The sequence below is a fragment of the Macaca nemestrina genome, chromosome 12 (genome assembly GCF_043159975.1).
Source record: "Macaca nemestrina isolate mMacNem1 chromosome 12, mMacNem.hap1, whole genome shotgun sequence".
Taxonomy (NCBI): Eukaryota; Metazoa; Chordata; class Mammalia; order Primates; family Cercopithecidae; genus Macaca; species Macaca nemestrina.
This window is the reverse complement of record NC_092136.1, coordinates 71,416,993-71,442,814: the sequence shown is the minus strand read 5'-3', so window position 1 is coordinate 71,442,814 and position 25,822 is coordinate 71,416,993. Positions and strand designations below refer to the sequence as shown.

General features: G+C 44.9%; 1 protein-coding gene across 5 annotated transcripts in view; it reads left to right on the top strand.

Annotated features, from left to right (window-relative positions):
* LOC105468702 (ClpB family mitochondrial disaggregase) overlaps nt 1–25,822 on the top strand; it is a 148,439-nt gene that overhangs the window by 91,827 nt on the left and 30,790 nt on the right. For all 5 annotated transcript variants that reach the window (XM_011718943.3, XM_011718940.2, XM_011718939.3 and 2 more), the window contains one exon: nt 20,355–20,452. In XM_011718943.3, the coding sequence (XP_011717245.2) occupies nt 20,355–20,452 (98 nt within the window). The remainder of the gene's footprint in view (nt 1–20,354; nt 20,453–25,822) is intronic.

The following is a 25,822-nucleotide window of genomic DNA, read 5'->3' as shown; positions in this document are numbered from 1 at the left end:
CTGAGTCAGAATCAGATTTTCCAGCTGCCCTTTGCCAGCCCACTCATGCCCCCTCCAGCACACGTGCTATTGGGCAGAATGCACAGATAAAGGACCACACTGCAGCTTTAAGAAAGGAGAAAGTCAGGACCTGCAAAAGAGCAGCAAAAACCCCTTCCAAGGCTGAGACTGGGAATGACCAGAACCAAGTTTCCCTTCCCAAAAGGAGTTTGCTTCTAGCATTCATGTGCTCTCTTCCTTGATACAGAAGCCAGGCAGTATCCAAGGAAGAACACAGCAGGGATGTTCTCTATAGGTTTGGACCACAGACTCCTTCCTGCATTTTGGAAATGAGTATTATTTAAATGTAGCCGAAGAAAGGAGCTTGCCACTTGAGAAATCCTTCAGGGACCCCTTTGAAGTAATAGAAGCCTGTGTGGTAAAGTGCTGACTGGGGGTCAAGGGACCTGGCACGTGGTTCTGGCACTAACTCTGCCTTGCTGTCAAGCAAGTCCTTCCCCCAACCTGAGCTTCAGTTTCCTCATCTGTAAAATAATATAATTGGACTACAATCTGAGACTTTCTTTCACTATAATATTTTGTGATTCTGAATACTTGCCCACTGATCTAATTGTCTAAGTATTTGTATTTATTCAGCAACTATTAATTATTTTCTTACAACTAACCACCATCATCCCCCGTTCTTGGTTCCTCTGATACATGTTCTTAAAGCATCCTGTATGATTTATCACTCTTACCATAACATGTAGTTCTATAGTTATTTGATTAATATATCTCTCCTTCACTTAACAGTGGGTTCACAGAAGGTAGGATCTGGATCTGAGGTATTGTGTTCCCAGCACCTTGCACTGTCCTTAACACATGATAGGTGCCTAGCAAACATTTGTTGAATTAATGGGTACTACGCATGTCAGGAAATAAGAGAGAAAAAGATATAGGCACTTCCTTGAGACTGCACCCTGTAGAGTGATAATTTGGTGAAAATGCCCATATGCAAAGCACACTGACAACAGTGCAGGACAGTAGATAACAGGACTTTCAATTAAACATAAGCAAGGGCCAGAATTAACAGCTGTCATGGGGAATGAGGAAGAGAGAGACCAGTGTGGCATTATAGAAGGCTTAATGGAGGAGGTGGGACCAGAGCCAGACCCAGAAGGACAGGTAAAATTCAAACAGAGAGAGAAGGAAGGAAGCTTTTCAGGTGAGGCAGCAACAGGAGCTGTCCACAGGAGCCAGGATCCGCAAATACTGTGTATTATTTAGAGACCTGGAGGAAACTGGCCATGTGCTGGATTAAGGGGTAGGGAGATGGGTGTGGAGGATGCTGGGGGAAGAGACAGAGGACTTGTCCTTAGTTTTGTAGTCCATAGAAAGCTCCTGAAGTGATTGTCTGTTGTTTGTGTGTTTGTTTAGTGACCATTGTGACTTTTACTTTAAAAATTGCACAAGATAAAAATTTAGAGTAGTACCAGAAGACATGTAGTAGAAAGGAAGTCTCCCTTTCATAGCCCTGGTCCTCCTCAGAGGCAACCACCTTACTCTTCTCATGTATCATCCCTGTTGCTGCTGTAACAAGTTATCAAAAACTTAGTAGCTTAAAACAACACGCATTTATCTTCTGGTTCTGGAGAGAAGTCTGAAATGGGTTTTGCTGGACTGAAAATGGTGTTGGCAGAGCTGTCTTCCTTTCTGGAGACTCCAGGAGAGAATCATTCCTGTCTTCCCAGCTTCTAGTGGCTGCCCACATTTTATGTCTCCATGTAGTCGCCATCCATCCTCAAAGCCAGCAATGACCGGTTGAATCTTTCTCACATTTCCTCACTCTGACACTGGCTCTTCTGCCTTCCTCTTTTACTTCTAGAAACCTTTGTGATTATATTGGGCCCATTCATATAGTCCAGAGTAATCTCCCCATCTCAAAGTCAGCTAATTAGCAACATTAATTCTATCTGCAACCTTCGTATTCCTCTAACATATTCACAGGTTCCAGGGTTCATGGACATCTTGGGCAGGGGTGGGGGAGTTATTCTGTGTATCACACTCTCAGAGATATTTTATAAATGCTTTATTTTGAATCCTCTTTTTGAATAGTTAATGCTTGTACATAGTACAAAATTCACAAGAATTTTCAGAGAAAAGGCTACTCTCACCCCATCTCCAGTCAAAGAATTGTCCAGTTTCTCCACTGTATTGTTACTATCTTTTCCCTTGACATTAGTTAGCACCCTGTAAAGAGATAGCTTTTGGTTTTTGAAATAGGATCTTGTTCTTGTTCTACCACCCAAGCTGGAGTGCAGTGACACAATTACAGCACACTCTAATCTCTATTTCCTGGGCTCAAGTGATCCTCCCACCTCAGGCTCCCACATAGCTGGAGTTACAGGCATAAGCCACCTTGCCCAGCTGAGTTTTTTAAAAAAAAAAATTGTTTAGAGACAGAGTCTTGCTATGTTGTCCAGGCTGTGAGGAGATACTTTTTTTTTTTTTTTGGAGATGGAGTCTCGCTCTGTTGCCCAGGCTAGAGTGCAGTGGCGCCATCTCTGCTCACTGCAAGCTCCACCTCCCAGGTTCAAGCGATTCTCCTGCCTTAGCCTCCAGAGTAGCTGGGATTACAGGCTCCCGCCACCATGCCCAGCTAAGTTTTTTTGTATTTTTAGTAGAGACGGGGTTTCACCATGTTGGCCAGACTGGTCTTGAACTCCTGACCTCAGGTGATCCACCCACCTCAACCTCCCAAAGTGCTGGGATTACAGGCGTGAGCCACCATGCCTGGCGGGTACTTACCATTTTAATGTTGTAAAATTTATTACAGGCTTAGTTATCTTGGGGCTACTATTGCCTCATATTTGGCCAGTATGGCATACCTGCATCTTTTTTTTTTTTAATATTTAGCATTTTCTTATTTTTCTACATAACGAAATGTCTCAGGCTCATCTTGTATCCCCCTTGCTGCTGCCCTGAAATCAGCTATTTCTTGAGGAGCCCTCGGATTTTTTTTGTTGATAATTGTACTAGAGAGTGAAATCTGTGTACCAAGTGTGCTCATTGCTCCTCTGTTGACAGAGCCAAGAACTATTTATATAGGTATATACGCATGTATATACACGTATCTATTAAAATATACACATACATGTATATACATATGCACACGGATATTCTATATTGTTTACTTTTTTCTTTATAACGTAAATGCACCAAGGATGATTTTTGTTTTTGTTTGTTTTAAGAAACAGCATCTAACTATGTTGCCCAGGCTGCTCTCAAACTCCTGGCCCCAAGTGATCTCACCTCAGCCTCCCGTGTAGCTGGGACTGTAAGCACAAGCTATTCTTATGCACATACATATGTTAGAAATCCTGAGAACGCCAATACTGCCCGCCCCCCCACCCGCCGCACATTCCAGTTAATCCTGACAGGGTTCTTTCTTGTCTTCACACATTTCATATTTGTATGTCCTTCTTCCTTAGTGACAATGCTAGCTACAAATAGTGTTGATACATTTATTTATTTACTCATTTGCTGAATCCTATAATACATCTAAAAAAGCTTCAGAACTGCTTTACCCATATGCCACTATAGAAAACAAACCTCCTTGAAAGTTCAGGTCAGGATTTGTTTGCAATTCTCACCGCTAGTCTATCCAAGGCTGAGAGTACATAGTCAAATACTGGGTTCCTAAGTTACTGGGGTTCTTTTTTCCCTCTTCAGTGTGTTTATGCTATTCATTTGAAGTACAGTTGGGTTAATTTTTCAATTTGCTTTCAGTTTTAGGGTTTTTCTCCCCTACCTATCCTGACTGATTTAATTGTATTGTTTGAATGTGTAGAGCACTATCTCATTTCTAAAAGTCAAAGGTACCAAAAGGTATACTCAGAGAAGTAAGCCTCCCTCCTGTATCTCTTTCAACCGTCTTCTGTCCCTCTCAGTGAGTCCTGGCCCCTTGTAAATAAATAGCTTTGTTGTCTTCTGGTTTGTCCTCCCTGTGTTTCTTTGTATAAGCAAATATTTGTACGTCCTCTTATTTCACTTTTCTACCTACACAAAAGGTAGCATACTGTATATGTCTCTTTGCAGTTTGCTTTTTTAACTTAACAATATTTCTTTAAAATCACTTCATGTAAATTCATAGATATTCTTCATTTTTAACAGCTGCATAATACTTCATTGTATGTATATTCCATGTATTCTGTACTTGGACCTTGAGATTTCTAATATTTTGCAGTTACAAATAATGCCACAATGAATAACCTTATGCACATGTATTTTGGTCTTGTTGGAGGTATGCCTTTACAATAAAGTCTGAGAAGTGGTATTGCTGGGTCAGAGGGTAAATACATATGTCCTCTGGTTAGCTATTACCAAGCTTCTCCTCCGTACGAGTTGTACCGTGTTACACTTCTATTAGCATCGTATGAGAGGGCTTGTTTCCTTGTAGCCTCTCCAACAGATTGTATTGTCAAGCTTTTGGATTTTTGCCAATCTGAAGGTGAGAAATAGTACCTCATTGTAATTTTAGTTTGATTCTCTTATCATAAGTGAACTTGAACATCAATTCATATGTTTGACAGTCATTTTATATCTCCTTTTGTGAATTGTCTATTTGTATCTTTTACCTACTTTTCTATAGGACTTTTGGTCTTGTTTTTCTCTTGATTTTTAAAATTTCTGTTTATTAGCCCTTTATCTGTAATGTATAGAAATATTTTCTCCTACTTTGGATTGATATGGTTTTAACACTTCCCATGTGATTCTATTATATAGCCAGAAGTGAGAACCACTAGGGTTGTTTATACAAATCAGAGCTGTCTTTTAAAGGAGAATGCATAGAGAGAGAAAGGAATAAGGGCTGAGGACTCGGGCTTGGTTGACACTCAGTAACTTAGAGAAGAAAAATGAAGTGCAAAGGAGATAAAGTCATAGATATTGTATATCATGGAAATCAAGGTAGAAAAGAAGGCCAGGTGTGGTGGCTCTTACCCCTGCAATCCCAGCACTTTGGGAGGTTGAGGTGGATGAATGGCTTAAGCCCAGGAGTTTGATACCAGCCTGGACAACATGGCAAAACCCTGTCTCTACAAAAAAATACAAAAATTGGCTGGGTGTGGTGACATGCCTGTGGTCCCATCTACTCAGGAGGCTGAGTGGGGAGGATTGCTTGAGTCTGGGATGTGGAGGTTGCAATAAGCCTAGATTGCACCACTGCACTCCAGCCTGGGTGACAGAGTGAGACCCTGCCTCAAAAAAAATTCTTTTTAAAGGTAGAAAGAATTAAAAGGAGGCAAGATGGGTCAGCAGTATTGATTACTGCACCCATGGAGAAGAGGAAAAAGAGGTTGCTGGATGTCATAATGACATTCATAGCCCTACCTCTCAGCACAACTTCATCTGTGCTCATTCAGGCTGAAGGAAGACTCCTGATCCGTGGGCAGTGGTTTTGTCGAGTGGTATTGCCCATGACCGTAGGAGGCCTCTCCTGACAAACAGAAATGGAAGGAGCATAGCCCAGCTGTGTCATAATGGGGCTATAATTATTCAGTCAGCAAGTATTTGTTAAACTCCTACTAAGTGCCAATTACTATTCTGGGCACAGGGTATCACAATAAGACCTCATTTTTAATCTTTGCTTCTCTCTCACTACTTTCTAGTAAGTTGGAAGTTTCTCTTACCCAAGACCATTCATCTGTTTTGTCATGCATCCTCAACTCTGGGACAAACTTGGTGAAATCTTCAGAATTAATGAGGGAAAAGCATCTTGAGAAAAATGGAATCACTAGCAACAGCAAGGAGCCCTGGGTCAAAGTGGTCTTCCCGGTGTGGTCTATCCCTGTCCTCTCTCCTTCCTCCTAATCTCCCACCACCTTTCCACTTTTATTTTTGGTGATGGTTGCCTGGTGACTGTGATTGGGCATAAAAGAAGGTGCATAAACTGGAAGAGTCCTTGTTGGCAGAAGCTTCTGGTTTTTCAAAAGAGCAAATGTTTTATGAGGGAGATGAGTAATTCCTTCAGCCTTGAATGAAGTAGATATCAGCAGATAAAACAGTTTCTGTTCCCAGAACCATAGCCTATAACATTTGATATTATAGTTAAAGATACTAGCTCCCCCACCCCCACATTTCTGATTCTCTCCATATAGAGAAGTGCAATTAGCAAAAAATATTTCATTGGTTTCTATTGCTGTGAGTGTTCACAAAGGCAACTGTAAATAAGGCTTCCTATCTTCCTTAAGTTCAGAGTGAAAGTCTGTATATTTGAGTGCACCTCATTCCAGTGAGCCTGGCTCAACCACTACTTTAATGTGCTGATACTTCTCATCCAAGCAGAGGGCTCTACTTAGCTTTGGGAATAGATGTATAAGTGGAAGCGAAAGTCATCTCTTGATAACCCCTCTTCTCTGCCCTGCACATTAGGCTAGGATTGGTCAACAGAAGCTTAAACATCTGGTCAGCTCAGTCCTTTGGGGTGGTTGGGGTTTCATAGACAACCCATCAAGGTTGATTGGCCTCATAACTGAATTAGCCAGATGTGTGGGCATTGTGTGCCCTTTCTTCAGCTCCTTTCAATGTTGTTAGATGGAAGCAGACATGCGATTAGCATGTTTGAAGATGATGTGTTTTTAGTGCATGAACAGAAGCTGCCACCTTCTACGAAGACTGTGGCTGTGCCCCAGATGTCAGCAGTATGATTATGACTGCTAAATTCAGTCCAGACCCCAGGCTTGGATGCCTTGGTCTCAGCTGTCACTTGCAGGAGGCAAGACTGCAGAAGCCTAAGGACTCTGGCTCTGATAGTGCACTTTGAACTCTGCTTTATGCAGAGCCTTTCCCTCCCCACTGACAGTTGCTCCTAGCTGCTCTCTGGCCATAGAATCTGCCGCCACCTCTGAGGAGAGTCTGTGCTATACTGTGGGGATAAGGAGGAGTAGGGCTGGCCTCTTGAAAGCCCACAACTTCCACGAAAGTCGTGAACATTTTCATTTTGGGTCTTGTCCAAAATGAAAATAGGCTAAGGATCCTCACTTCCTATGCCTGTGTCACATGCTATTCAGAGCATTATCCACCGTCTAGAAAACCTCTACGTTAGGTTTGCTTTGACCAGAAATGCTTGGCGGGAGTTTTTGCTTTTGTCGTTTTCCTTGCCTAACTCTGTATGTGAAGTATGTTTGAATATTCATTTCCATGGTTTTTATACCACCTCTTTCTAACCACACTGATCTACATATCTTCCTTAGAGCAAGCCAGGCATTTTCACGTCTTCCACAGCTTTGTTGATGCTTAATATTCCAAAGACATCTCATCCTCAATGCGTCCAAACCCATCCCTCCTCACACTTTCTTCCATGTTCTTTTTGATGAATAGTATGGTTGTCTACTGGTTGCTCAAACTAGGAAGTGTTATGTCTGATGACTTCTCCCTCATTTTCCACCAAGTCCTGTCTTTCTTAGAATTTCATCTTTAGCCCATTCTCTCCTCTGTCCCCACTTCTTTAATTCAGGCTTCATTACTCTCACCTGGACTATTATAACAGCCTTGTTGGTCTTCCTACCTCTAGGATCCCATCAAACCAGCCTCTACCTCACAAAACCATGTCACTTTCCTGCTTTAAAACCTTCAGCAGTTCCCACTGCCTATAAATTAAGCCCAGATGTTTAACCCAGCATGCAGTCACTCTGAAGTCCACCATGAATCTTCTGCCACCAGTTTCCAAGAGAGGATGAGGATGATGGTTTGCTTCAGGATTGGGATCATCCTGTGGGCCTACCAGGAGGATGCCTGCAGCCAAGTAGGCCTGGGAGACAAGAACTGTCTCTGCCTGTGGCCCACTAAAGTGTTCACTACCTTGCATAGCTTTTCCTGCCTCCAAACCTGTCCTCATTCACTTTGCCTGGTATGTCCTTTCCCCGCTTCTCCACCTATCAGACTCCTACTTAGCCTTCAAGATCCAACTCATTTATATCTTTAATGTGTAACTTTCCATGGTTTGCCCACATGAAGTGAATCACTTCTTACTCTGTTCCCCCACAGCAATTTTAGAAGACTATTTTATTGTTTTAAAGATTGCAATTGAAGCGTCAAAAAACAGAGCTTAACATGTATCTCCTCCTTACACACCCTCTTCCTCCTGCTCCTCAGATTCTGCTGCTGGTGGCCCCGACCAGATCTCTAACCTGGGATGGCCATCCAGTCTCCCTTCTGTCTACTAAGGAGGTAGGGTAGCCGGCTCCCTGTTCAACACCCCATCCACTGTCGGAAGGAATGGTTAGTAACAGCAATTGAAGGAAAAATAACAATAGTTACCATTTTTTGATAAAAGCTCTGGACCAAGGCTTTTATCTCTTTTAATACTTAAAATAACTTGCCGGGTGTGGTGGCTCACACCTGTAATCCCAGCACTTTGGGAGGCCGAGGCAGGCAGATCACGAAGTCAGGAGATCGAGACCATCCTGGCTAACACGATGAAACCCCATCTCTACTAAAAATACAAGAAATTAGCTGGGCGTGGTGGCGGGCGCCTGTAGTCCCAGCTACTGGGGAGGCTGAGGCAGAAGAATGGCGTGAACCCGGGAGGCGGAGCTTGAGTGAGCCGAGATCGCACCGCTGCAGTCCAGCCTGGGTAACAGAGTGAGACTCCGTCTCAAAAAAAAATAATAATAAAATAAAAATAACTCTGCAAGTTAGGAACTCTTATTAGCTACATTTTCCATATGCATAAACAAGTGCACCAAGCAGTTCAGTAACTCAACCAAGGTTCACCAGTGAGTGTCAGAGCCATTGTGTTATTGTATCTATGATTAGGATCTCATAAGCAGAATTCCAGTGTATGTCCCCAGAGCCTATAGGGTCTACCCTGTCCTCTGTAGGGTCTGGCATAAAATAGGTGCTCTAGTATGTTGGTTGGTTGGCTGAATGAATGAATGAATCAGCATTCTTCCCATTGAACTTGCCTTCAGGCTTAAGAGGCTGAATGTCTGTAGGTTATGCCAAGAAGTATGGATTTTGTCTCATCTCGTAATGCCCAGCTGTACACAGACATGTTCCCTCCCACTCAGTAACAAACTGCCTGGAACTCTTTCCTGGCTCATATTTACAAGAGAATGTGATAAATTCCGTATTGATCCCTCCTGTTCCACTGTAAATTTTGCAAAAGATGATTAAATAGAGCAATAGAGTCTGCAGGCATTGTGGCTCAATATGTTGTGGACTGGTGTATCGACCTCCTCCATCCAAAGGCAGCCAGCGCCTATCTCTGCTGCCCCAAACCAGTAATTAAAATCCTGTGAGACTGGGATTTAAAATCCAATCATATCCCTGAATCAAGCCTTCTAGCCTCCCCGTGTGACGAGTGCAATAAGGTAACGACAGGAGCATGTTTATGTCTGTGTTGAAGCAGTCCCCATAGGGTGGGTAAGAAATGGAGACTTAGGTAGCCCTGCTGGCTAAATCATTTCACCCTGACACCACAGCCACTTGTAAGACAATCTGTAGGTACATAAACAAGTCCCAGCCAAAGACCAAAACTCAAGGTATAAGAGCAAAATGTCATGCACAAAAATCCACAAATTGTGTTTCACTATACACTTATATTCCCACAGCCAGTAGTAATTTTAAGCAAGTAATTTGGCCTTGATTACACGGTTACTGGCCTTTAGTAACCAAACGCATTTTTGAATGTCCACAGGAATTCTGACTTAATCTAAAGCCAGCTTTCCCTTTGCTGAGGCCTGTAATCAAAGCACAAGATATTACTGAAATAAACTTGTCCATCTCCCCTCAGCTGGATGAGGAGCTCCTTAAAAGCAAGAACAGTATCTTCTTACTCACTTTTGTATCCCTAGCACCTACCATGGTGCCAAACATATAGAAGACTCAAAAAGTATCTTTGAATGAATGGATAAGTGCATGTTAACAATTAATCTTGAAAAAAAATACCTGTAAACCAGTATATAAGTAGGAAACCACCTAAGCGGTTGTCCATTTAATGCTTGAACACTTCCGGTGCTGGAGAACTCAGTTGCTCTTGAGACTGTTCATATTCTATTTTTAGATGTTCCAATGGTTAGAAATTTAGCCAAAATCTGCTTCTAAGCGTTTTAATATTACCCTTGATTCATGTAGAATGAATCTAATCCCACTTTAACATGATGGCCCTTGAAATATCTGAAAATGTCAGGCAGGTTCTCCTGAGCTCTTTTCTCCAGCCTAAACCCCCTACTTCCTTAAACTATTTTTCTCATGTGGCCTGTAAACCCTTTCCTGTCTCAATCACGTTTCCCAAAACAATCCTCACTTTCCCTTCCAAACCTATGACTTCCTATTTATTTCCACTAGCTTTCATCACATTTGCTTTAGCTCTTAATGTCAATCTTCCATCGTGTGTATTTGGTACCCTTCCAACCTTAATTACATCTGCAGATTTGATGAGGAAGATGTCCCTGTGATATCCATGTCATAGGTAAACATGCTGAACAAGGACCAAGTGTTTGCTGCCACTGGAAACTCCTTCCAGACCTCTGATCCACCCGCTTGGGTCTGGTTAGTCCATCAGTCTTTTACTAGCATTCCATGTGGTACTGGCATCCAGTACCATTTCTCCATTGTGACCACAGGATTATCCTGAGATATCTCATCCGATGTCTCATGAAGTACACATTTGGCCTAATTGTACCTGATTGAGCAAACAGGTCATCCTGATAAAGAAAGGAGAGGTTAGTCTGGCATGACTTGGCTTCTCTGAACCCATCCTGATGCCTAGTGATCATCATCATTCCTTTTCTAGCCATTCACAAAGCATTCTTTTTTTTTTTTTTTTTTTTTGAGACGGAGTCTCGCTCTGTCGCCCAGGCTGGAGTGCAGTGGCGCGATCTCGGCTCACTGCAAGCTCCGCCTCCCGGGTTCACGCCATTCTCCTGCCTCAGCCTCCTGAGTAGCTGGGACTACAGGCGCCCACAACCGCGCCTGGCTAATTTTTTGTATTTTTAGTAGAGACGGGGTTTCACCGTGGTCTCGATCTCCTGACCTTGTGATCCGCCCGCCTCGGCCTCCCAAAGTGCTGGGATTACAGGCGTGAGCCACCACGCCCGGCTCACAAAGCATTCTTAGTCGTACATCTGATTGTGGAGACAAGGCATATGTGTGAAAGTCTGTGATCAGATAATAACTCTAGTGGTTCAAAGGAAGAAGTGATCTGTAGGCTTGAGTGGCCTGGAAAAGCTTCAGGGCAGGGAAGATGAACCCGAGTCTGCAGAACATAAAGTCTGGGTGGTGGGCAAAGATGATTTTGGCACCACAGAAGAGAACAGTGGTAGTCCAGTGTAAGCCAGTCCTTCCAGTCAGTGCTGAGGAAGTGCAAGCTACGGGGTGGGCAGAGGCCGAAACGGTGTAGGTGGAAAGAGCCCTGAACTAGTAGGCATGGGTTCTAGCTCCCACTCTCCTACTCGTAGTCTCTGTGACCTTGAGCTCTAATTTCCCTTCCCCAGGCTTCTCCACTTCTCTGATCCTTTTTTCTTTAGTGCTCAGTGTAGTATCTTCTGCTCTTCTCCAGCTGGTGCTGTGGTTTCCCACCTCCTAAGCTGCACAGTGCCCAGCTCCCTGGTACCAGGGGCGTAGGGGGAAGAATCATCATCCTCATCTCAGTCCCCTGAGATCCTCATCTCCTCACTCTCCTGTTACATAATGATGTTATTTCTATCCCTGTTTGTCTTTCACTAGTCTGAGTTCTGCCCAAGGGCAAGAACAAGTCTGATTCCATACAGTGGAATGGGGAATGTCTGGATCCATTCCATTAAAAGTCTCTCTGTTCCCTGAACGTTAGAAATCTGCCTCCCTGAAGGCAAGGGATCACATCAGAGCATATCTACTGGGGGGTTGGGACCTGTGGATGACCTTCTGGGAGGTCAGTTAATGTGTGTCACCATTCCCCTGGCCCCCAGACAGGGAAGTCCTGAATGGGAGGAAAGGGAGCCTCATTTTGTCCCCTTTCTACAAAGCTGTCTATCCTAAATCTACCTCTAGAAATGCCCCTATCTTGGCTTTGGAGCATCTGAGCACACTGGAAGGGAGGAAAAAAGATGATTTTTCTCTCTTTTTGAGTCATCAGGCCTTTGGAAGGTAGCACTTGGTAGTGGAAAACCAGACCTGGCTTCCTTTCCTAAAAAAATACTTTTCATTATGTAAAATATCAAACATGTACAAAAGAGAGAATAGTATAATAAATCCCCATGTTAAATCCCAGCTTCACTATTTATCTGCTCTATGACCATGGGTAAATTATTTTAGTTTTCTGAGCCTCTGCTTTCTCAGACTCTTTGTTTGATGAATAATTCAGACACTGTATATAAAAGCATTATACCCAACAAATGTTAGCCTGTCACCTTTCCCCTTGCTCTTCTGTTAGATTCAGTTAAATCATCTGTAAACTAGAAAAAATTATACATCTCCTGCTGTCTTCATCAAATTGTTAAATCCATGACCATTGTCAGCACAGGATATGGCACATAACAAGTGCCCAGTAAGTATTTTTCATTACAGGGGCAGGGTGGGGGGGCACATCTGCAAGTGTGAATGTCTGTGTACATATGTATGTTGAGCAGGGCTCAGTGGTGTGGTTTATGGAAAAAGCTCAAGAGACCAGAGCTCTATTCCCAGTTCTTCTGTGCTTCCTGCAGCATTCTCAACAAGTCTTTTCTCTCTCACCTTCAGCTTCTGGGAAAGAAGAGGAGAATTGGCTCTGACTTGAGGGAGCCCTGTACATACTGGATGTGAAAACTCAACCAAGATATGAAAGTGGCAGGCCAGGACCCTGAGACTGAGGGCCAGGAAAAGGAGTGAGTAGGGAGGACACTAGGAGCCCAGAAGGGAGAGCACTGATCACTGGAGGAGGAGAGAACTGGGCCTTGAAGAATGGGCAGGATCTGGGTAATCGGAGAGACCACAGGTGGGGACAGAGTGGAACTGAGCGTGGAGACAGGGAAGGTGCATGGCTTTTCATATGTGGTCATCCTCTCACTCTCTCTCTGAATGTTTCCTTGATGGGGAGCACATAACTGAAAAGAATAGATCAGTCCACATTGACATGCCTCTGATCATGGGAAGGATTTCCCGTAATTAGAAGTTTCAACAAAAACTTCTAATTTGAGATAGTCAACAGACTGCTGAAATAGTGACAGTGAGGACGAAGGTGGTAAAGCCACTAGCAGTAAATATGGAAAGCAAGAGTGAATGTAAAAGTTATTACAAAGAACATTGTACACCTGTCTAATCCTTCTTTCCAATCATTTTTGAACTTGTTAATCTAATTAGTCCTCACAAAGCCCTTAGAGGTAGTCCTCACAAAGCCCTTAGAGGTAGGTAGGGCAGCAGTCATTACCACCAGAGAAGTAGAACAAGTGCCCTGGTGGATCACACAGCTGGGAGAGGCAGCCCCTCACTGGCTCCCCAGCCCAGTGCTCTTTCAGAGGGAAGGGCTGAGTCATGGGAATTGCAGTGGAATCGTATCACTAGAAGGGCAGTGTGCTGACAGAACCAGGGGTGGGGAGCGGCGTGAATGTCAATGTTATTAATAATAATAGGCCAACACATTTGTATAGGACATTTACTGTTGTTACCGTTGTTGTTGTTAAGCCGTCTTATACACATTATCTTATTTGAGGTAGGCAAGGGCCAGGACAGAGTAGTGTCAAGGGAGGAAGGAGTGACAAGCCTCCTCCCACCCTCTCAGCTTATGAGCTTTTTGCCACCAGCACAGAGAAGATCTGAATCCCACCTCCACCCTAATTTCAGCACTCTCCCTAGGAAAGGCAGGTGGGCCTCTCTCTCCAACCACTTCCTCCCCACTTCCCACCTACAGAGCATAGAGGGTACCGGGGCCTGACCTGACCTCTTCTGCCAACCAGGCAGAGAGGCTTCTGGGACCAGCAAAGAAACTGGGGACTTTGGTCTACAGGACAAAGGTACCTGGTTTTGTACTTGCTATCAGAAAGGTTCTCCTGGGGCAGAAAGAACAGCCATGTTCTGTGTGGCCTCAGAAGATGGCACCTGGAGAGAATATGGTTCAGTCGTCTGGCAAATATTATTGAGTTCCCATCCCATGCAAGGATATATAGCAGTGTGTCAAACACAGTGGCTGGCTTGTAAGAACTCTCAGTCTTAGATGAGACAGACTTTAATGCAGGGTGACCAATGCAGTAAGATGGAAGCCAAAAGACCTATGGGAGCAGAGAGGATGGTACCCAACTTACGGTGGAAGGAAAACAAGGCTTCCTGGAGGAGAAGCCTGGACTGAGTCTTAAAAGATGAACAGATGTTTTCAGAACCAAGATGGAAGTGGAGTTGGTGAGAGAATCTGGGGCTCATATGTGAAAAATATGCCTTCAGTTAAATGGGGGACACCCCTGGGACAGCCATGAGCTTGGGGCTGGGTACTGGGGACATTCAGAGGAGCCAGAGTGACCACCCGTTTGAGATATAGTAGACGGAAGTATCTTCTTAGGGAATTAGAAGAACTCACCATTTTTCCACTTGGAGAGTCAATAATTGTGTCAAATCAAAGGCAGGTACTGAAACAGAGAAGAGAAGCGGGCTCTCTCAGCACCAGTGAGCCAGGCCTTCACTCTCACCAACAGCATTGCCACTGCTTTACCTTTCCCTGGGTGATGAGGTCCAAACCAGCCATAGTGGCACCAATCAGCATCAGCCCCACGACCACCCACCCCCCGCCCCAACACGACTTTCCTGGCCCAGGCCCTATTGACAGATCCCCCAGAATCTGAAGGAATTCAAGACAAATGGTTAAGAGGATGGAGTTAATAAAATTTGAAAAATTGAGGCCTGTCACTCCACTAAACTTTTTTCAATACCACTGACAGAAACATATTTCCCCAATGAGTGACCTTCCACAGCTGTAGCAGGCAGGCGCAGCCGCAGCAGTGCTGCCAGGAAGCCAGTCTGCTATTTATCAAATATTATAAGCCGGGACACACTAATCTGGAGAGGGAGTGGAGGGGAGGGGTCCTGTACCACACTGCCTGGGGTGCTCCAGGTGTTTGCCCCAGCCCCAGACAGCCAGTGGGAAGTGACGGATGGCCTGCGATTAGCACTCCCCACCTCCATCCAGCCCTTTCACTTGCTCCCGGAGGCCTGGCCCTCTAGACCAGCTGCTCCGCCCGAAGGGGCCCTGGGTGGGAGGCAAGGGGAGGTCAGGCCAGGGCACGGGCCATCCTGATGCCCCTGGAGAGGGCAGGCGGGTGAGGCCCAACGTGGTTATTTATTGGAGTGTAATGGTTTGTGGCCATGAAGGTGAAATCGATCAGTGGTAGAAGTCAGGTTCTATCAATTATTACAGCAATTAGTCAAGTCAGAGCGAGGGTGAAGGGCTGGGGTCCTAATATTAGATGGACACTATCCACGGTACCCCTGCCTCAGCCTTCCTAAAGTGGGGGCAGACATGCTGCCCTGAGGCTCTAGAACCTTGGGGAGCCTTCCCCATGAGTGGTCAGGTGGAGCCTGACCTGAGAGCCTCCTGGGCTGGAGACAGGTGCAGTACTACTTTAAAAGGAGCCCCTGTGCTGGCTGGCCCAGGTGCAGAGATGTCCTACCTGTCCCCATCCCATCCTTTATGAGAAGTGACACGACTCTTACTAGAAATTACTCAGTGGCCAATGTTTATGGCACACATTTTTCATTCTGTAAGCAAATATAGATCACTGACAGCACTTGTTTGAAGAGGCTAATCTCACTCTCTGTTCATTCTTCCACTGTCTTCCTCTGTCACCTTGTTTCCTCTTCCCCCCTCCTCTTCTCTCTGCCATTTCTTTCCTCCTAACCATTTTTCTACTCTTCTCTTTTCCATTCTTCCCCTTCCAGAGGTCTCTCCCTAATCCTCCCTTCCACCGCAGCTCATTTCTAGTGACAAAGCTCCCCTTGAGGCTGTCTAAGAAAGGAGAGACCTTTCCACTGCTTCTTTGCAGCTCCCTTTCTGCCTCCACTGTGGTTTAGCTCTCGGGGGAGGGGAGGATGCTGTCTGCCACTGGCCCCTCAGCCCTTGCAGAGCCCCTCAGTGTTGAGTGCCAGAGAAAGCAGCTCAGCGGGGCTGGGCCAGGAAGGCTGGGCTAGGCGAACAAGTCCCTGAGCACTTTGTTCCTTCCTGAGCCCCACAGTGCTGCCTGTCCCTCCTTCAGCACACTGATGACACTCAGCCTGTGATCTCTTATCCCCATGAGCTCCTGGAAAGGTGGAATTGTGCTGGACTCGAACTCTAGGTAGCACCTAATAATCTTAAAGACAGGAAGTCTTTAAGGTTATTAAAGAGTCTGCAAAAGAGACAGAAGAAATGGTCACAAGAGCGGAAAGAAAACCTGAAAAGTGGTTTTATAGAACTCACAGGAGAGAGTGGCCAAGGTATCAGTTGCTATAGAACAGTCGTGAAATGTAAAGAAGGAAACTGTTCATTGGCTCTGCCAGTCCTTCATTATCCTGCACACAGAAGCTTGCAGATAGAAAGTGCCCAGTAAGTGCCAACAAAATTGAAAGAAAGGATGAGGCTCTGACTGAGCTTCTGAGGACTTGCCCAGTAGTTAGGAAGACCACAGGCACACTCCTTCCTAGGGAGGTTGCACTTTGTCCTGAAAGCAAAGGCCAGCTGAAGGCTTTTTCGTCAGGGGTATATTGTGGTCACCCTCATGAGAGTAGAGAATTGGAGTTAGGAAAACCTGGGGGTGGTTTTTACTCCTAGTTCAAGCAAATAAAGCTAGCTTTGTGGCCTTGGGCTAGTTATTTCACTTTTCTGAGCCTGTAGCTTGGGGATTTTAATTCCTATCCCTCAGGGTAGTTGTGAGGATTAACTGATAAAATATATAGAAAGTACCGAGCACAGTGTCTGGCACAGAGTAATTGCTCAATAAATAGCAGTGTTACTATTATTACATCATGACTCCAATGATCTGCCCAGGAGACATGAAAACATACATCTACACAAAGACTCATGTATGAATGTTCATGGCACTGTTTATATCATAGCCAAAAAGGGGAAATAGCTTAAATGTCCATCATCACCTGATAGATAAACAAAACGTAGTATATCCACAGAATGGAGTATTATTCAGCCATGCTACCACATGGATGAACCTTGAAAACATTCTGGTAAGCTTGAAGAAGTCAGACACAAAAGGCCACATATTATACAACTCCATTCATAGGAAGTATCCAGAATAGGCAAATCCATAGACAGAAAGTAAACTAATGTTTGTCAGGGCTGGGGGTAGGGGGAGTGTCTGATAATAGATAGGGGATTTCTTTTGGAGGAGGGTGAAAATGTTCTGGAATGGTATATTTTAAACCACTGAATTGTATACCTCATTTCCTTTCCTTTTTCCTTTCCTTTCCATTTTTTAGACAAGTCTGTTGCCCAGGCTGGAGTGCAGCGGCATGATCCCAGGTCACTGCAACCTCTGCCTCCTGGGTTCACGCAGTTCTCGTGCTTCAGCCTTACAAGTAGCTGGGATTACCAGCATGTGCCCCCATGGCCGGCTAATTTTTTTTTTTTTTTTTAGTAGAGATGGGGTTTCACCATGTTGGCCAGGCTGGTCTCGAACTCCTGGCCTGAAGTGATCTGCCCACCTCGGCCTCCCAAAGTGCTGGGATTACAGGCATGAACTACTGTGCCCGGCCTTGAATTGTATACTTTGAAAGGTTTAATTTTATGGTATGTGAATTGTATCTTAATAAAAAACAATGTATTTGTCAATATTCTGCACTAAATTCCTGTTAGAAGATAATACTGTGTAAAAAAAATTAGTTTTTTCTTATTGATAATAAAAGTTTCCTTCACCTGGATTGTATTTCCTATGGCCTGCCCCTTCCCCCTCTACCTCCCACATCTCTATAGAGCTTTATCCACTTCCTCTGCCACTCAGGCAGACAGCCACATGTAAATGCTTAATAAATTGTTACTGTTGTTCATAAGTTGATAGGGTCTTTTAAGAAGTAGAGACTGTGGCTGGGCATGGTAGCTCACACCTGTAATCCCAGCACTTTGGGAGGCCAAAGTGGAAGGATCACCTGAGGTCAGGGGTTTGAGACCAGCCTGGCCAACATGGTGAAACCCCCATCTCTACTAAAAATACAAAAATTAGCCGGGCATCATGGCACATGCCTGTGATCAGGAGGCTGAGGTGGAGAATTGCTTGATCCCAGGAGGTGGAGGTTGCAATGAGCAGAGATCGCGCCACTGCACTCTAGCTTGGGCAACAGAGTGAGACCCTGTCTCAAAAAAAAAAATAAAAATAAAAAAGTAAGAAAAGAAGAAGTAGAGACTTGTGGCTGGGTGTGGTGGCCCCACGCCTGTAATTCCAGCACTTTGGGAGGCCAAGGCAGGAGGATTGCTTGAGCCCGGGAATTCAAGACTAGCCTGGGCAACATAGTGAGACCCTGTCTCCTAAACATTTGTTTTTTTTGTTTTTGTTTTTGTTTTTGAGACGGAGTCTCGCTCTGTCACCCAGGCTGGAGTGCAGTGGTGCAATCTCCGCTCACTGCAAGTTCCGCCTCCCAGGTTCACGCCATTCTCCCGCCTCAGCCTCCCGAGTAGCTGGGACTACAGGCACCCACCACCACGCCCAGCTAATTTTTTGGAAAGACAGGGTTTCACCGTGTTAGCCAGGATGGTCTCAATCTCCTGACCTTGTGATCTGCCTGCCTCGGCCTCCCAAAGTGCTGAGATTATGGGCGTGAGCCACTGAACCCGGCCAAAAAAATTTTTTTTAATTAAAAAAACTTTTTCTTTTTAAGTAGAATAGGAATACTTCTGTATCATGATATAAATGTTTTCACATACTGGATTGAGAAACACTGGTTTTTACTGTCCATCAACAGTGGTTGGACACCCACCCTGAGCCATACCCTGTGCTAATTGGTTTCCCAGCCAGCCCATTATATCCTTTGGCAGGGACTGAGTCTTAACCTTCTATTATGCAGACAGTACTTCCTGAGCAAGAGAAAAGCTCAAAAAATACTAGATAATTATTACCTTAATGTTTTGTGTAACACACATTTATTGAGCATCTGCTGTGTACAAAGCAGTTTTCTAATTATGTTTCTGTCTTCCTGCCATGAGAGGAGTACCTTTAGGGCAGGGCCAGATCTGATTCTTCTGCATCCTCAGGCCCCATTCATTCAGGGTCTGCCGACTTGAATAGAATGGGTGGTTTCTGAAGAAGAGAGTGAGGTGCTTAGATGTGGGCTTTGGGAAGGCTGTGACAGCACAGAGAGTCAGAGTGACCTTTCCTCCATAACTGCCAGGGCTGGCACAAGGTAGACACTTTATACAGGCTTGTCAGCTGCCAGTACTTAGAGACAAGGTAGATACATGGCCCCAAGCTAACCCCTTCTTTTTGTCATACTCAAAGTCTTTGTCCTTAAGTCACAGGAACTAATGATTGGAGGAAATGCTCAGCCACACACACTCAACCACCAACAGCTAGAGTGGCATAGACAGGTTGCTGGTGGTGCCCATGCCCTTCCAGAGGTCTCAGCTGACTCAGACAGATAGGAAATGCCCAGAGGTAAGAGCGCATAAAAGGAGAGCAGCAGAAAACAGAAAGAAGGGGAACCATTTAATTGTTATTTGGGATATTCTCTGCTTTAGAAAGGAACCCTTTGTATGGCTTCATGAATGAATGTTTATCTGTACGCTGATGGGGGCAGCTTCCTATTCTTGAGGAGACTGGGGGCTGGATTTGTATTTAAACAGATAATAATCACCTAAGGAGAAGTGGCCTTTGGTGTAAAGCCTGACATAATTTAATGAGTGAAGGATTAAATGATGCGTGGAGCGTCCACAGGCCTCCTCCCTTCCCTGAGACTTACCTTGGCTTCAGGCGGGCAGATCATGAGGTCAGGAGATTGAGACCATCCTGACTAACATGGTGAAACCCCATCTCTCCAAAAAATTAGCCGGGCGTGGTGGTGGGTGCCTGTACTCCCAGCGACTCGGGAGGCTGAGGCAGGAGAATGGCGTAAACCCGGAAAATAGGGACATTTTAATGAATACATGTATGAAATTGTGTGTTTACATGTATTTGTGCTGGAGTATATTAACCTGTGTAGTTGTTTGGCATACTGTGTTAGCATGTTCAGCTGTGTGTATTTGTGTATTTACAATGCATCTATGTGTATGGAGTATGTTATGGAACATGTGTGCATGCACGTGTAGGAGCCCCAGTCCCATGTTTTTCCACCATTTGTAGGTGTCCATGGACATTCCCAACATAGAAATCAGAGCCCTAAGCCACCTCCAAGGGAAGGCTGAGGTTCCACTGATCATTCATAGAGCCTCTGACTATTTATCCTTCTTCTCTTGCCAGGAGCCAACCCCCTGCAGAGGAATGAAATGGGACACACGCCCTTGGATTATGCCCGAGAAGGGGAAGTGATGAAGCTTCTGAGGACTTCTGAAACCAAGGTAAGTCTCAGGGAAGGGAGGAGGCCTGTGGACACTCCACGCATCATTTAATCCTTCACTCATTAAATTATGTCAGGCTTTACACCAAAGGCCACTTCTCCTTAGGTGATTATTATCTGTTTAAATACAAATCCAGCCCCCAGTCTCATCAAGAATAGGAAGCTGCGCCTGTCATGACCAGGGAGTGGCCTTGGCCACTTCTGGCTGCTGAGCATTACCTTTAAATTTGGTGTATGAAGTGATGGGTCTCCCAGGTCCTTTTCAGAGGAGGGGGTGCTAGCCAGACAAAATCTTTAGCCCAAGCAAAGATTTTAGTCGTATTTTTCCTAGGCCTCATGTATTCTACAGCCTCATCAAACTATCTTTTCCCAGCATCACTCTTTCTAGAACTATTCCTTCACCCCTCCCCTCCCCTCCACGCAAACTCCAGAAAGCCTAGTATAGAATCTGAGCCAAAAAATCCTCCATTCTAATTCTGTCTTCCCAACCAAACTTTTGAACTCCCTGAAAACAGGGCTAAGTAACTCAGGAACTACTGGACAGAACTAGAACTAGAATCACAAAATCTCAGAGCTAGCAGGGACTTTAGAAATCAAGTCCAGTGATGGGAAATCTTACAAAAGCATAAGCCAATAAATCAGAGGAAAATTGAGTTGTTCGAGTAGAAGGAGAGAGACGGACTAGAGCACTGCCCATGTGGCCTGCCCTTCCCTCCTGGGGAGGTCTCTGAGGGGACTCTGCTGTTGCCACAAGTTTCAATCTCTGAAACCTAAATCAGCTGACTTATTTTACTCCTGGAGAAACTGGAGCCTAGGGCTGTAATGTGCCTTGCCTTTGGTCCCAGAGTGAGTTAGCATCAAAACTGAACATAATAGGCTTGACTACAGGTCATGTGGTAGGTTCAGTGGCAGGACAGGGACTGCAAAGACCAGGTTTTTCACTTTTACTCTTGTGCCCTTTCCAGCATCAAGGAGTCTGTTATCCACAAATTGGCCGAAGTACCTTGAGATGATTCAGTGTGGCAGGTCCCACCTAGTGGCAAATATTCTCTGTCGTAAGTCCAAGCACTTAGCTCCCTGGAATGAGACTGAAGAGATGTGGGTTCTGATCCTAGCTTCACCACTCACTGCCCATGTGAGCTTGGGCTAGCACTTCCCCTCATTAAAACTCAGTCTTCTGTGATATGAAAACATTGTACTAAATGGTTTCTGAGGTTCTAGGCAACGTATGATTGTATATGGATCAGTCAGGATAAGCTAGATTATGCTATTGTAACAACCCCAGATTTCAGTGGTTTAAAACGAAACAAAATAAGATTTATTTTTGCCTTATGTTGCATGTTCCTTGTGGTTGTGGATGAGGGCAGGCTCTATTTATCCTAGGCACTTAGAGATCCCAGCAGGCAGAGCAGCCACCCACTGGAATGTTGCTGGTTGCTTGCCAGAGGGAAAAGGATGCTCTGAAGGGTCTTACATCCACAGTTAAATGCTCAGCCTAGAAGGAGGATCCTTTCCGTCCACTCACTATTCATTGGCCAGAACTAATCCCATGTTCCAAACCAATCATAAGGGGGCCAGGAAGAGTAATCCTACCATGTGCCTAGAACGGGAGAGCTGGAAATATTTGATAATCAACATCAACCATACAGAGTTTGCCTCCCTGGTAATTTTAGTAACTGTCTTGCAGTAGTTTCTCCTGGAGAAAGGAAGGAATTAGGAAGGGTGACTAGTTTTTCACAACCCATCCCCAGGGGCCCTTGTGACCAGAAAGAACTACTAAATTTCAGAGGGCAAGTGCTTCTCTCCTTTTGTTCAGATTTTTCTATCCTAGGAGCAGGTCGGGAGGTTGGGTCAACTTCCCCAAGTGCCTTAAGGAAATCCCTCAGCACTGTTGCGCCTAACCTTAGGGACTGCACTCTCATCCTCAGCTCCCCTTTCAAGCCCAGTGCCTTTCCCCTGAGAGACCAGCCCTGGACTTGGCCAAGAGTACCTGTGGCTTTTGAACTTGTGTGACAGAGCAGGCAGTGATCTGGCCACTGAAGAAAGAGAACAGGCCCCCTTAGTGCCAGTGCTGGTGGAGGGTTAGGCCCACTGAAGGACCCTTCACAAAATTTAGCTACCCAAGGGAAGTGGCTTGATGTTGGCCACATTGTTACAGGGCTAATGTCCAGAGTGAACAAATGGCAGCTGCAATCCCCTGTGCCAGTCAGACCCTTCTGGAGCATGGAGAGCAATTATAGATACCATATTCGAAGTAGACATTGATCTCTTAGAATCTGTGCAGAGAAGGGCAGTAGGGTGGCAAGAGGAACTGTGCCACGAGAGAAAGCTGATGGTAATAGGACATCTGGCCAGAAGAGGAAGAGCACAGGAACAGCTCTGGGTGAGAGGGAATGAGATTTGTTCCATGGCAGAGCCACAGTGGGTAGGCTTATTGGGCAGCAGCTTCAGGGAAGAGCCCTAACACAGCTGTCCCACCATGGAGGCGCTGCCTTAGAGGCTAAGAAAACCACTTGGAGCCAGTCCAGGGATTCCGTAGCTCTCAGCTGGAAGACCATTTCATCTGTTGTCACCTCTGTGCATCCAGTCTGGACTTTCTCCATTCTGAATGTGTCCACTGAGCATCTCCACCTAATTGCTTTGCTGTCCCATCAAATTCTACCTATATGAAGCACCCCTCAGCCCTCCCTGGATGTCAGCAGCATTGGCTTTCTCTCAGTTGTTCAGCATCTACTTGGTCACCCATTCATTCTGTTCTGCATTTTTCCTCCAAACTGCAAAAAGCTTCCTCTTCAAAATTGTGAGGCAGGCTTTTGTGGGAAGAACACCATTTTATACCTGGTTTCTTCTCCCTCTGCCAGTAAGTAAGAAGCAACTGCCTCGGAGTTCAGGCCCTGCATCTGTAACATAATGACTCAGGCCTGGAGGCTGCTGAAGCTCCAGCCTGGGCTTCATCTCCTGGCTCTTTGTCTAGACATGGGTTGCTATCACTCTGATCTTATCTGGCTCCCCTTCTGTCCGCTCACAATCCCCCTGCCACCCAGCTCAGCCTCCTCCACCTCCACCTACCACTCTGTAGTCAAATTATGCTCATAGAAAACTTGTATTAAAGTCATATGTCCCATTATAGAAGTTTTAGAGATACAGAAAAGTAAAATAAAGAGAAATAATATAGTACATATTTATGAATGACATCTATGTGCCAGACTCTGGGCTAGATGGGAAGAAGACTGATGAGTAAAACACTCAAGGAGCTACAGTGAGTAAAACACTGAAGGAGTTACAGTCTGATAGGGAGACAGGCAAGTAAACCATGACACCACTGAGTCATCAGTGGTATAACTTATCAAGGAAGACCTCCTGGAAGAGATGACAACTGAGCTGAATTTAATTCAAAGACTGTAGCCCTCCTACCAAGACATAACCACTATTAATATTTTTAATTAATTATAACAATAATAGATACTGTTTTTATCAAATGCATCTAGGTACTGTGCCACGTGCTCAAATATATATTTTTTCTAATCCTGTAGCAAATCTGTGAAATAGTTCTTGTTACCCCTCTTTCACAGATGGGAAAACTGAAGCCGCAGGAAAGCAAGCAGATGATTTACAGAAAACCAAGTTGTTATAAGTGACTATTAGGAATTGAACAATAGGTTTCCTCTTACGATATGGTATTAGCCTTCTCTGGATCATATCTATGTATAGTTATATAGATGGCCTTTTTAAAAAAATTGTGGTTGACAGTCCACCATATATACCAGGATTTCTCAAACTGGCAGCCACATTTTATATAGCCACCCAGAGTTTTCCAAAAATGTGATTGTAATGCCTTGGAGATTGGGAGTGTGCACTGTCCAGCCACAGGGCCCCCCATTCCCTCTTATATTATTATGTGCTTGATTATCAGACACTTTTGTTTCCTACTTGGCCCAAAGGAGTTACCATCCTATTCTATATTTGGAATTTGCTTTTTATTTACTTAATATTATTGGTGATTTTTCCATTTAAAATTATCCATAAGCCTAATTTTTTATTTAATTCTGCCCTTTAAAATGCGTCATTTACCCTAGAATCTCTGTCGCATTAAGTGGTCTGAATGATGTGTCCCTCACTGTTGGCTTCCTCAGTTCTTTCAGCATTCTCTGCGCCGAAGCCTCCTTAGACCCCCTGAGAATATCCAGAGGTGATGAGGCCCAGCCCCGTCCCTGAGTTTGCCATCTGCAGGGGGGAGAGGCAGGCACTCTTAACTCTGATACCTGCAGACTGATTTGTCTTAGGAGGGTTCGCAGAGTTGGTAGAGTTTCCAAGAAAGCGTGGATCACCTCCTGGCAGAGAGAGCAGGGCAAGCTTCAAAGAGGAGGTAGCCTGTAATCTCACTTTGAAGGATTTTAATAGATGGAGAGTTTAATACTTAAAGCCAGGACCATTTTCATGTCTTAACTAAGAGACGAAGGAGAGGTAGAAATACGTCTCTGTTGACATGATAGCAGATAAAACAAAAATATGTGGAGCTATGCCATGATAAATATTCAGCTGAGGGGAACGTGCTCGTGCCAGCCTGCATCTCCACTCCCAATCCTCACTGCACTGAGACTCACGAGGAATTTATTACTCATTTTAATCACACCCAAAGAATGCATTGGCAGGAATATTAGGCAGATAGGCCTATCCTATATATTTTATTTGCATATCCCAGTGACAGCATCACAAGCACATTTCCTATCTCTATATTTTTTCATTTGCTTCAGGGGCAGCTAGGGATGTGATGCTCCCCTGGGCCCGCATTCCAGGCTGAGAGCCTGGGTGCTCCTCTCAGAGCTGAGTGCAGCCCTGCAGGAGGGGAGAGGAGGAGCACACAGGAGGGTAGGAGGGTTATGTTCTTCCTCCCCTCGGCCTTGCTCAACCCATTCCGTGCTTTGCCTCTCATTACAGGTGCCAGCTTGCCATGTGCCTGGCTCTGTACTTGGCCCTGTGGCTTACTATGGTATGGGCCAGACAGTGCTAAGTGCTTTTTAGGGACCAACTTTCTCTTTCCCTTTTTTTTAACTTTTATTTATTTTTATTTTTTTCTTTTTTTGAGACGGAGTCCTGCTGCGTCGCCCAGGCTCGAGTGCAGTGACGCAGTCTCAGCTCACTGCAACCTCTGCCTTCCAGGTTCAAGCGATTCTCCTGCCTCAGCCTCCCCAGTAGCTGGGATTATAGGGGGCCACACCACAACCGGCTAATTTTTGTATTTTTAGTAGAGACGAGGTTTCACCATGTTGGCCAGGCTGGTCTCAAACTCCTGGCCTCAAGTGATCCACCCGCCTTGGCCTCCCAAAGTGCTGGGATTATAGGCATGAGCCACCATGCCTGGCCTTTTTTT